This window comes from Pelobates fuscus, chromosome 1 (assembly GCF_036172605.1).
Source record: "Pelobates fuscus isolate aPelFus1 chromosome 1, aPelFus1.pri, whole genome shotgun sequence".
NCBI classification, from domain to species: domain Eukaryota; kingdom Metazoa; phylum Chordata; class Amphibia; order Anura; family Pelobatidae; genus Pelobates; species Pelobates fuscus.
This window is the reverse complement of record NC_086317.1, coordinates 318,862,381-318,875,964: the sequence shown is the minus strand read 5'-3', so window position 1 is coordinate 318,875,964 and position 13,584 is coordinate 318,862,381. Positions and strand designations below refer to the sequence as shown.

General features: G+C 42.7%; 1 protein-coding gene across 1 annotated transcript in view; it reads right to left on the bottom strand.

Annotated features, from left to right (window-relative positions):
* Positions 1-9,143, bottom strand: part of NIPA1 (NIPA magnesium transporter 1) — a 40,351-nt gene extending 31,208 nt beyond the window's left edge. Inside the window, exon 1 of the mRNA XM_063459286.1 lies at positions 8,878-9,143. Within this exon, the coding sequence (XP_063315356.1) occupies positions 8,878-8,995 (118 nt within the window). The 5' untranslated portion in view covers positions 8,996-9,143. The remainder of the gene's footprint in view (positions 1-8,877) is intronic.
* Between the last annotated feature and the right edge of the window lie 4,441 nt (positions 9,144-13,584).

The window sequence follows — 13,584 nt, the reverse complement described above, 5'->3', positions numbered from 1 at the left end:
GGCCATTCTTATGGGCACAGACATAGCAGGCCAATCTTATGGACACAGACAAAGCAGGCCAATCTTATGGACACAGACAAAGCAGGCCAATCTTATGGGCACAGACAAAGCAGGCCAATCTTATGGGCACAGACATAGCAGGCCAATCAATGGGGCACAGACAGGCCAATCAATGGGTTGAGTGATACCAATATTATTAATAACATGTATTTATATACAGCGCCTTCCAATTCCGTAGCGCTTTACAGTGGGTATCGAATGAGTAACGAGGACCTCTGAGTTCGGGTAGAGGTCCCTAAAATTGTAGATCCTCAGGGCATCTTGTGACATAGGACCCTTAGACAATCAACCCTTTTAGACAGCGTAATGCTGTCTGAGTAACTTGAACCGGGACTGGCAGTCCCTAAATGCCCAGCAGGCAAATAGCATTATCCCAGCTGTATTGGTATAAGCGGAAGTTGTCACAGTGATTACCATGTCCATGAAAGTAAGATACATAGAGCGATACTCACCTTAAACTGTGAATTGGTATGCACAAGCTCACACAGATCTGTTTGATGTCTCAATCGTAAATATAGATACCATCATCATCATATCTGAAAATATTGAATAGAATCAGTGTAGACTGGTATTCCAGATCCAGGTCTGTTAACACTATATGTATGCCATGGACAGTGAGTTCATACCAGAGTAGTCTCCTCAGAGACCCCATAGTTGGACCCGAAAAGCTATATACTGCGAGGCACACTAATCCAAGTTCACAATACCTGTAACTCACAGGAATCCGTGATATACACTGTCAGCAAAACTACAGTATCCTGAGATATACACAGCAGTCAAACTCACCGCAATATGTGATATACACTGTCCGTAAAAACACGCAGCAATCTGCGATATACACTGTCAGTAAAAAACACCCAGCAATCTGTGATATACACTGTCAGAAAACACATAGTAATCTGATATACACTGACAGAAAAACATATAATAATCTCATATACCCAGTCAGAAAAACACAGTAATCTCATATACACAGTCAGAAAAACACATAGCAACCTCATATACACTGTGAGAAAAACACATAATAATCTGATATACATAGTCAGAAAAACACATAATAATCTGATATACATAGTCAGAAAAACACACAGCTATCATATATAGAAAAATATATAATAAGTGGAGCGCTGATTAACCCCTTAAGGACACATGACGTGTCTGACACGTCATGATTCCCTTTTATTCCAGAAGTTTGGTCCTTAAGGGGTTAAATGAATGTGCAAGGGGTTAGCTAAATAGGGTACCTAACTACCTATAAAATACAGTACAGAAACATAAATATATAACCCCTACTAAAGTAATAGATCAAAAAATGACCTTACTAGCGCACTTAGAGTAAAATAAAACACAATTTATTGTGAAAATTCAATGTAAAAGAAATCACTGATGCATAAAAATGTCCTGTCCGAACACAGAAAGCAACCACTTTCAAACACAATATAAAAAAAGTAAAATAAAGCAATCGCTTATGCAGAAAAATGTCCTGCTCGGACTATTTAAGTAAAAGCCATAAAAAGAGTCCAGACCTTATTCAGATGCTCGGCGTCCCGAGTCAGAATATATGATGTTGAAAAATTGTTGAATAAAAGTCCTTTTGTAATCCAAGTTAAGGCTTGTAGTGATGGGAGTCAGACCTCTCCAGACGCGTTTCTCCGCTCCTGCGGCTTTATCAATGGATGAGGTCTGTCTAAATGCATTCACTTATATAGCAGCTTGCCGATATCAATTTCGTCAGAATAAATTCCTCACAGATACAAAATTTAACTTCCGTATAACTTAGTGGTCGCAATGTATCATAATACAATAACTTTTGAATCTCATTACTTGTTATAACCGGCAAGTAGCGTTTTTACAATCTGTTGATTAGCGTTGCTATAGTAACGCCCGCCCAGGCAGATTTAAATGTACCGTATATACTCGAGTATAAGCCGAGTTTTTCAGCCCATTTTTTGGGCTGAAAAACCCCAACTCGGCTTATACTCGAGTCACTGTCTGTATTATGGCAATTTGCATTGCCATAATACAGACTGGGGGAGAGGGGGGCTGGCAGAGCTGTACTTACCTGTTCTGCAGCTCCTGTCAGCTCTCTCCTCCTCTGCGCCGTCCGTTCAGCACCTCGGTCAGCTCCCAGTGTAAGTCTCGCGAGAGCCGCGGCTCTCGCGAGATTTACAGTGTGAGCTGATAGAAGGAGCTGCACAGACCGCGCGGAGGAGGAGAGAGCTGACAGGAGCTGCAGAACAGGTAAGTACAGCTCTGCCAGCCCCCCTCTCCCCCCCACTGAACTGCCAATGCCACTGGACCACCAGGGAAGGAGCCCCCCTCCCTGCCATATATCAAGCAGGGAGGGGGAACGAAAAAAAATAAATATATAAAAAAAAAAAAATAATAATAATAAAAAAAATTAATAACAAAAAAAAGGGGGATAAGGACCACTATGGGAGGGAGGGGGGGGGGTATAAGGACCACTATGGGAGGGAGGGGGGGGGATAAGGACCACTATTGGAGGGAGGGGGGGTATAAGGACCACTATGGGAGGGAGGGGGGGTATAAGGACCACTATGGGAGGGGGTGGGATAAGGACCACTATGGGAGGGAGGGGGGTATAAGGACCACTATGGGAGGGAGGGGGGGGATAAGGACCACTATTGGAGGGAGGGGGGGTATAAGGACCACTATGGGAGGGGGGGTATAAGGACCACTATGGGAGGGGGGTATAAGGACCACTATGGGAGGGGGTGGGATAAGGACCACTATGGGAGGGGGTGGGATAAGGACCACTATGGGAGGGAGGGGGGTATAAGGACCACTATGGGAGGGAGGGGGGTATAAGGACCACTATGGGAGGGAGGGGGGGGGTATATGGACCACTATGGGAGGGAGGGGGTATAAGGACCACTATGGGAGGGAGGGGGGTATAAGGACCACTATGGGAGGGAGGGGGGTATAAGGACCACTATGGGAGGGAGGGGGGGGTATATGGACCACTATGGGAGGGAGGGGGGTATAAGGACCACTATGGGAGGGAGGGGGGTATAAGGACCACTATGGGAGGGAGGGGGGGGGGTATATGGACCACTATGGGAGGGATGGGGGGGGGATAAGGAACATTATGGGAGGGAGAAGGGGGATAAGGGCCACTATGAGAGGGAGGGGGTGGGATAAGGACCACTATGGGAGGGGAGGGGGAAGTAAGGACCACTAGGGGAGGGGAGGGTAAGGACCACTAGGGGAGGGGAGGGTAAGGACCACTAGGGGAGGGGTGAGTCAGGACCACTGGGGGGGGGGGTGAAGGAACACGGGGGTGGGGAGGTAAGGACCACTGAGGGAGGAGGAGGGGAAGTCAGGACATATGGGGGGGGAGGGGGCGGCAAAAATTGTTTTGCCTACGGCGGCAAATATCCTTGCACCGGCCCTGCACACACTGCATTCACACACTGCATTCATACACACACACACTGCATTCATGCACACACACACTGCATTCATACACACACGCTGCATTCATATACACACACACTGCACTCATACACACACGCTGCACTTATACACACACGCTGCACTTATACACACACGCTGCACTCATACACACACGCTGCACTCATACACACACGCTGCACTCATACACACACGCTGCACTCATACACACACGCTGCACTCATACACACACGCTGCACTCATACACACACGCTGCACTCATACACACACACATACGCACACACTGCATTCATTATACACACACTGTAAATAAATATTCAATTAATATATTTTTTTTAGGATCTAATTTTATTTGGAAATTTACCAGTAGCTGCTGCATTTCCCACCCTAGTCTTATACTCGAGTCAATACGTTTTCCCAGTTTTTTTGGATAAAATTAGGGGCCTCGGCTTATATTCGGGTCGGCTTATACTCGAGTATATACGGTAACTGCCGTTTTTGTGTACTCGGGCAAAAGATAGCAGAATATTCACACACGCTCATATTTAGAAAAATAAAAATGTATTAGGCATGGGTGCTATATAACTATATGAGCAGGCACCCCTTTCTCCAGCCGGTCGGATCCACAAGGCTGAAAGAAAACCCGGCCGCGGCGAGGCGGCGACGTGCGTGAGCAGACCCGGTCGCGGGGTGCTCGCGTCTGACCGCGAGGAACCCCGGGCGCCGGCAGTCTCACACCAGAGCTCGGGGAGTCAGAGGAGGCAGCCAAGCGGCTAGTCTCCTGACACCCCGAGCAGAGCGCCCGCATCCCCACAGGGGAGGGAAACTAATAGAATGGCGCCAGTGAGTGGAGAGGGGGGGAAACAAACAACAGGAATCCCCAGGGGCCCCCCCAATACCACAAACATCCCCAAAGACACAGGGGAAACGAGCAAAAAAACAGGCAGAAATCCAGAAGCAGAAATAAAAGTAAAAACGAAAAATAATATAAAAACAATATGTATAATCAATATAATATGGAATCAAAATAATAATTATGACCAAACAATGTACATAACATAGGTATAACTAAATGCTATAACATAAAATATATACATGAAAATACAATATATATATAAGCAAAACAACATGACTAAAATAACAAATATACACCCTAAATAAATCATAATAAAACCCAAAGCCACCAACTAATATTAGAAGGAGGCAGTGGTACTCTGACCTGTACTGATGCGGAGCAGCAAAGAAAGAGGAAATTATGCATGGAGGGGAGTTTTATAGTACCTAACTTTTTTATGATTGGTTGTTTTCTGTGCTGCTGTGGAGTTCTAGTAAAGAGAGACTTAAGCAAATACGAAGCCTCCTGTCATGTTATAAAATTACATACTAGCATTTTAAATTGTAGGATATTGCTAGTCAGACTGATAGCAAATGTGAACATGAATAATTATGTCTGAATGTCCTTATTTCTCTAGGACATTGGCCAAGAGTTATTTTTATAAACTACAAATGATGGCTGTTTCTGCAGGTCGATGCACCAACCACAAAGTCAATTTCAGGGAGGATTTAATTTATGCATGTTCTAAAAATTTGGCTAGAAAACGACACAACATAAATTGTATGGGCTTATTCAAGGGCACCTTGTCAAAACAGAGTAGCTTCCTTCCCCTCCAGAGATCTTCAACTGATGGAGAGACATGTTTTTCTACTAGCTTTAGCTGGCTTCTTTGAATCATGCACATGGACTGTTGCCCATGTTGTCCCTCCAGTAATAAATCTTGGAGGTTCAATAAGTAGTGTTGATGAATAGCAAATGATGAGGGAGGTGGATGGGAGAATGGCCTTGGGAACAATGCAGCACACAATCAGGCAATGTACTAGGTAACATAGATGCTTGGTTTATCCTGGCAATATTATGTACTGTGTATAGAAAATACACCCACATAAATCCACGTTCACATCCGTGTGACATTATGCAAATCTGTCATGGTTATTCACTAAAATGTGAACTGTTTGTTATTCAAAGTAAATTTCAAATTCAAGGCCAAAATAGCATATTTGGAAAAATAATGTGTTTTTTTTTTTCCACTATGACTTTTCTAGCTTAAAATTTTAAATGCACACTTCATTAATTAGCCCTTATATATATATATATATATATATATATATATATATATATATATATATATATATATATAAATCAAGTTTATTGAAAATATTAACAAGGATGTTATTTTACTATTTTTTTTTTCATACCTACTGTATGCTAGAAAAAAATATTTGTGCCTCAATGCTAATATTTCAGAAGTTGTAGGAAGTACAATTAATTTGGATGCTCACAGTAAAGGAATGCTCCACACACTATAAACAATAAACCACTATAGCATGTCTTGGTGTCCTCCAAAAATAGCCAATCTGTTTTTGAACAGCTGGCGCCGGTCCCTGCCTCTCCTCTTCCTTTATTAAGAGCTACAAGATTGTGCCAAGATCTTTCATTAGCTCTCCTGAGCTAAGCCCTGCGATTCAAGTCTAGCTCATTGCCTGGACTTCAGAGTCCAGAGGTCAGCTAGTCACTCTAAGCCAAAGTGAAGTTCTGCAGTGCAGGGCTTTTCTGAGACAGGGTGCTTCCAGCTGCAGAGAGGCAGAGCCAGCGCCAGTTTAACTACTACACCTGTGCAAGCAAATTATATTCCTTTTAATCTAAGCCCAAACTGTCCATTATTTACCTGACTAAGACTCCACACAGGGCCGGCGCGTTCATAAGGCGGCACAGGCGGCCGCCTTAGGGCGCACCGGCTCTGGGGGCGCAAAATTCCAGTGACCGGCAGGAGGGAAGTGCTCCCTCCTGCCTGGTCACCTCCTGGATCCCCGGAGCTGCTGGGAGGCGTGCGGCTGAAGTTGATTAGGAGGCGGCGAGGGAGCTCTCTCATCTCTCTGACCGGCTCCCTCGCGCGCCTTTCGCTGATGCCGCGGGAGCCGGAATATGACGTCATATTCCGGCTCCCGCGGCATCAGAAAACAGCCTGCGAGGGAGCCGGTCAGAGAGATCAGAGAGCTCCCTCGCCGCCTCCTAATCAACTTCAGCCGCACACCTCCCAGCAGCCTCACTGGACCACCAATGAGAGACCCACGCCAGCACTCCAGGTAGGGAGGCTGGGTGGGACATTTAAATGTAATTTATTATTAATTACTTTATTAATTACTGTGTGTGTGCATGTGAGTGTGAGTGTGTATGTGTGTGAGTGAGTGTGTGTGTGTGTGTGTCTGTCAGTGTGTGTGTCTGTCAGTGTGTGTGTGTAAGTGTGTCTATGTGTTTGTGTGTGAGTGTGTATGTCAGTGTGTATGTGAGTTTGTGTGTGTCTGTCAGTGTGTGTGTCTGTCAGTGTGTGTGTAAGTGTGTCTATGAGTTTGTGTGTGAGTGAGTGTGTCTGTCGGTGTGTGTGAGTATGTCAGTGTGTGTGTGCGCATGTGAGTATGTGTGTCTGTTAGTGTGTGTGTGTTCGAGTATGTGTCTGTGAGTTTGTGTGTGTGTGAGTATGTATTTTTCTGTATGCCTGTCTGTATGTATGTATCTGTATGACGGTATGCCTCTGTATGTATGTATGTGTCCGTATGCCTGTATGTCTTGTATGTAACTGGATGTATGTTTGTCTCTGAATGTCTGTATATATGTCTCTGTATGCATGTATGTAACTGTATGCCTTTATGTCTCTGTATGTACGTATGTGTGTGTCTGTGTGTCTCTGTATGCCTGTATGTCTTTGTATGCATGTTTCTGTATGTATGTATGTGTCTGTATGACGGTATGCCTCTGTGTATATGTATGTGTCTGTATGACGGTATGCCTCTGTATGTATGTATGTGTCTGTATGACGGTATGCCTCTGTATGTATGTATGTGTCTGTATGCCTGTCTATATGTATGTGTCTGTATGACGTTATGTCTCTGTATGCATGCATCTGTATGTGTGTATGTCTTTGTATGCCTGTATGTATGTATGTATGTATGTGTCTGCATGCCTGTATGTCTCTGTATGTATGTTTCTTTATGCCTGTGTGTCTGTATGTATGTGCCTGAATGTCTTTGTATGTATGTTTCTGTATGCCTGTCTGTATGTATGTGTCTGTATGACGGTATGCCTCTGTATGCATGTATGTCTTTATATGCCTGCATGTCTCTGCTTGTATGTCTCTGACTGTATGTCTCTGTATGATTATTGCTGTCTTTGTATGACAGTGTACCTGTATGACTTTGACTGTGTGACTGAAAAATGATGCCTGTGTGCCTGTGGCTTGGGAGGAAAGACACACAGGTGAAGATGCATTTTTTTTTTTTTTAATGAGGGTTGGGGGCGCCAAAATGCATCTTCGCCTGTGTAACTAAAAATCCTAGCACCGGCCATGACTCCACAGGTAAATCCCCGATGATGGATTAGTTCGGGCTTAGATGAAATTGAATTGAATTCATTTGTAACATATGAAAAGCATTAATGCACAAGTTTACAGACTTCTTACATTTGAGGGACCATAATGACTCTTTTTGTCCAGCGAGCTGTAGTGGTTGTGGTGCTTTGAGTGCTCCTTTAATTATGTTTTATTTTTTATGTATAAGCACTTCATAATGAAGTGATGTTGTAGCAGCAATATGTTTTAGTTAGCTTGAATATACTAAAAATATTTTTCTAATAATTAATAATTGTCGGCAGATATTTTGAAGAGCCGTGGGCATGTTAGTGTAAAGTAATCATTGGTAAATGGCATACTTTAAGATGAGATCCTCTCATCCTCAGAAGCACATAAAAACTTCCAGCGTATATTAGTATACTTACCAACAATATATAGTTTAACCCCCATATTAATATTTATTGTCATTAAAGTCAATGTCTAAATGATCCCTAAGCACATATTATTTAAAATGTTTGCACAACTTTATTCACCTCGCACAATGCAATGTCCAAATTACAAAATACAAAACGTCTTTCATATCTATAAAAATAAAAAAAAACCATACATTTAATTTTTTTCTGTTATTACCCTGGGTATTATATCAGTAATTGCATGCTGCTACATGTTGGGTTGCTGCCTGTCTATGGTAGCCAGTACTATCTTTCCTGAAGTTGTTTTGACAATTTTCTTGGGTCCTGGATGTATAACTGCAGTCCTATCTACAACTCCCATTATTCTCAGCCAGCATGAGGCTACTGGAAGATTATGGGAGGACACCTCAGAGTAACAAAGGATGCCTGCTATGGATGCTTCTTCCCCTCTAGGTTCTGCAGGAAGCACCAGCTCTACTGCACCAAACTCTGCAATGTGCAAGTGACCTCATGCAAAAAAAAAAAAAGCCCATGAGCTGCTCAGCTCCCCAGCTGTGCCCCCTCTTTACCTCTGGTGCGAGCTCTCAGGATGCCCTTCTTCTGCAACACAAACGTGGAGCCATTGAGGAAGCTGGAGAAGACAGCCACACTCAGACCCACAATGGGCAACTTAGTTTCTTCGTCCATCCTGCTCCAATACCTTGTCAGTGTCCTGTATGCAGTGTGGCCATGCTCTCCCTCCCTCCCAGTGCAGTGCTGTCAGTGCAGTGCTGTCAGTGTGCTCCCCTCAGCCTGCCTGGCTCCAGCACAATCACTCCTCCAGCACTCTGCTTCCTGCTTGCTACTATTAGGGGACTTTGAACTGTAAGACGACTCATTCTTTTTTCTTTTTTTTTATCATCAAAAAGCTTTATTGTCAGACATTAAAATAGACAAAATGGTAATTGAGCTTTGAAAGCACTGCTTCATTGTCTTTTTATGTGCAATTATCACACATATACCTGTACATATATACATGAATAACATCCTACTATCCCCGTAGTCCCCTAGTTTTTCATGTGAGAATTTGTGGTTTACCATTATTATCACTATGGATGACCAACATTCATTGTCTTCAATAAATCAAATACAAGCAGTGCATTCATATGAATGAAGGTGAACGGTTTTTGGAGGAGGGTGTCAAACCTCAAACTAAAATATCCAAGTTGTGACTATAGCTTTGCTTGAGAATTATTCTTTATCAACTATAGTGCCATTCAGATTTCAATTTGCTACAATTCAGAGTTTAGTGAAAAGAACAATATAGCATAAGAAATAAAAACACGCATATTAGCAGGCATTACACTGGAAGCAATCGCTATGCCCCTCTCAAACTCAACTCAATGACAAAATACCCCGATATAATCTACAGGACCGCCATCAGGGGGTGACAACCATGATGGTTGTCACGGGCCTGGGGGGCCCGGACTGCACTGGTAATCTTCTGCGGGTCCGGGCCACCCGCCCTTCAATGTGCATATATGTATATATATAGAGAGAGAGAGGGAGAGAAAGATGCCCCTGCAGGCCCTGCTGACTTCCAAGCAGGGCCCAGGATATACTGACCTCCCTCTCCGGCACTCTCGCGAGTCGAGGCTGTAAAGCGGTGCCACGGGTTCCCGTGACAATGCATGCCGGACTCGCTACAGAAGTTGAGCCCCGGAGAGGGAAGATGCAGACTGCTGGCCCCTCTTTGCTGGCCTAACCAGCCCAGCTGAGCCACCAGACCACCAGGGAATCCAGTTTTCCCCTCCATGACTACAGGTAAGAGGCGGGGGAGGGGTGGGGGGAGACATTTAAAAAATAAAAAATGTAAAATAAAAATTCAACAGCAAAAAAATACCCCCAGCACACACACACCCCATCCAACAGACAAAATGAATCCACTACACAAACACACAAACTGCACCCACCACACACACACAACATCAAACAGACAAAATGCATCCACTACACAAACACACAAACTGTATCCACCGCACACGCACACACACACACACACACACCATCAAACAGACAAAATGCATCCACTACACAAACACACAAACTGCATCCACCGCGCACACACACCATCAAACAGACAAATTGCATCCGCTACACAAACACACAAACTGCATCCACCACACAAGCACACATCATCAAACAGACAAAATGCATCCACTACACAAACACACAAACTGCATTCACCACACACACACATCAGCCACCACACACACACAGCATTCGCCATATAAACACACAAACTGCATCAACCACATAAACACACACAACATCCACTACACAAACACACATCATCCACTACACACATACACCACCCATCACATAAAAAAATATTTTATTTTTTTTGCTCACATTATGTCACTATAATTATTTCACTTACTATGTGTTTTATGTCTAATAGATAGATTTCTTTTCTCTACCACTCAGAGGCTAATATACGTAACTGGATATGATACTGAGTATACTTATTTACTGGATACATTGTGGTCTTTAGGTAGCATTAATTCTAACAGCTGTGCCCACATTTATGTATTGTTTCCTTCTATCTGCTCTGTATACTATCCTGTTTATAGATATGCCGTGGGCATTCTAAGCTCCACGATATCTATTATTCATTTTTCATCTTTTTTACCTCTGTATATGAGTATTCTTTATACATATTTCACCACATTCCTCTATTTAATATTTTTTGTTTATATGGACATTTTGAGATTACTATATTTGTCCATATATTCATTAGGAATATTGCTGGTGATATATATGTGTTGACTCTTTGAAATATATTTTTTTGTTTTTGTGGTAGAGTTAGATTGTATATATACACATCTGTCACTTGCCCCTTTTACCTTTCTATACTGGGTATACCTACTGTATATATCTATGACAGTATCTAGCCTGATTTATTAAGCTTTGTTTGGACTGTCTTTGTACGATATGTATAGATTTGGTTGTTATTTTTAAATAGGGGCTCTAGATATTCTCTATCTATTTTTTTATCATAATATACAGCATTATTCAGTATTTTTCATCTCATGTGAGACTACTTTAATCTTTCCGGTCATACTCAGTTCTGTGCATCTGTTTGCTACAGCTGTATATTTCTGAGTGTGTGCTAATATTATACCCAACACGCAGAATGTAAATCCTTTATAGAAATAGAGACAGAAAAAAGTCCCTAAGCTGGTCCTTAGAGTGGCCGTGGTGAAAGAATAAATAAAAAGAAAAAATAGGAACGTCAGCACAAGCCAAGGTCAACGGAGCCAGAAATCACAAGAATGAGAGCCAGAGTCGAATGAAGGGAACAAGAGAAACAGAGTAGTCAGAACAAAGCTCGGTCAATACCAAAACACCACAAATAGACAAAGGTATGCACTATTGGGACACTAGAAACCTAGGAACCACTACAAGGCACTGTGTCATGGGCTAAGTGAGCTTTTATATGGTTAGAGGCATGTTTGGTGTAACCACACCCCCAAAACGTGAGAGTACATTTGTGTCTAGTGTTTAGAGCCTCTCTGATGTCATGACGCAGGCTTGTGTGCACCGCATCATTAAAAAAAGGGGCATGCGCACAGTGGCTGGCATGTCTGGACCATCCGGAGGCACTGCAGTGGAGTTCCGCTGGATCGGAGCATCAGCTGATTGGCTGACCGCCTAGGTAAATATTGGAAACCTCACAAGCTTCTTCACCCCAACACCTTCTATCCAAGACTACCTGGTTTTCATAAATGCCAACAACAGTTAATCCCAAATGTTATTTTTACACTTACCGAGTTTATACTCCCTACCCTTCCTATCTTTCCCCTTCCCCTACTCTACCCTTTACTATGATGCATCACCTTTACTAATGCCACAGGGTTCAGTGGTTCAGCCACAGTACCACCTACCTAGAGATGTAAAGCGTGCCCTGAAGAGTGTGTGTTCAAACATACACTCTAACGAAATGATGTAACCAACACACTTTTCTAAATACAGTGATAAGATATGACAAGTTAATGTACCACTGTTGCTATCTTTGTCAACTATGTTACTAATACCGTTAATTATCAGAGGCTTAACTGTTAACATTGTATCAACATGCTCATTTATGTGACCCCTTTTCTTCTTTCTGTATCCCCCTCAATAGTGATCTAGTATCAAATATGGCTGCCCCCCACCACCACCAAAGGAAATTAAAACATTTTTTTACTTACTTTACACCTTCCGTGTAGCTGCCATGCTTCCCTGCTGATCACTGTGCAGCATCAATCAGCATCTCCTCATAGAGACCCATTAAGTCAATGCATCTCTAAAGGGACACACCAGGGTCTGTATGCAATCTTTTGCAGTACTGAATCCAGGAAGTCCATCTAGCGTTTGCCAGAGTGACAGCTACTAGAGGTGGGCTTATGCAGCAATATAAGCACTGCATTTTCTCAGGAAAGGCAGTGTTTACAATGATCAGCCTGCAGGAACAGGCTATAGACACCAGAACCACTTGAGTTGAAATGGTTCTGGTGCCTATATTGTTCCTTTAATAAGCCTCTAAGAAGTGATTTAACGGTAATATAAAGTTAATTTAAAATTAATTTATTTATTTTTCCATGCTGAAAGAACTTTATTGCAGGTCCAGCAGATCCTGGCTCATGGCAACCCGCATGGCAGCCATTCATCACGCTCTGGTTTCTTCAAATCGTGAAGGTCAATACGACACCCGTGCTTGTTCTGATGATATTTGAGTAATTTCTCTGTGTGCTCCTGCTCTTCATGGCTCTCCTCCTTGAAGAACTTTGCCATGTCAAAGTAATAGGACATGGAGAGGTACACATGGAATACATAAAGCTTCAGGTTTACCATGGGGATGATGGCAGCTTCTCAGTCGCTATGGTAGTTTTGGTTTACCTGTGATGCCATTGCGGCGTTTTAGGTTGAGTGATAAGATTCACAAGGTATTATTTTTTTATATATAAAAACAAAGACAGGGGATTCAGATAGGGCTCAGTTCAAACACTGTAGAAGCAAGAACTCCGCCAAGGGATGATGGTATGATCACAACATTAAGGAGATCAATATTTATAGTCAGTAACTCCCTAATTTAATATTCTAGGCCAAAAACAACAAAACTGAAAACGTAGCAGGTATAGATAATGTTTTCATTTCACCCTTTGTGGCTAAAAATTTTAAATTTAGTTTGAATTCAACTTCAAGACAATTCACACTCCAGTTTATTTTAGACAATCTATATCGTATTTCTAGTG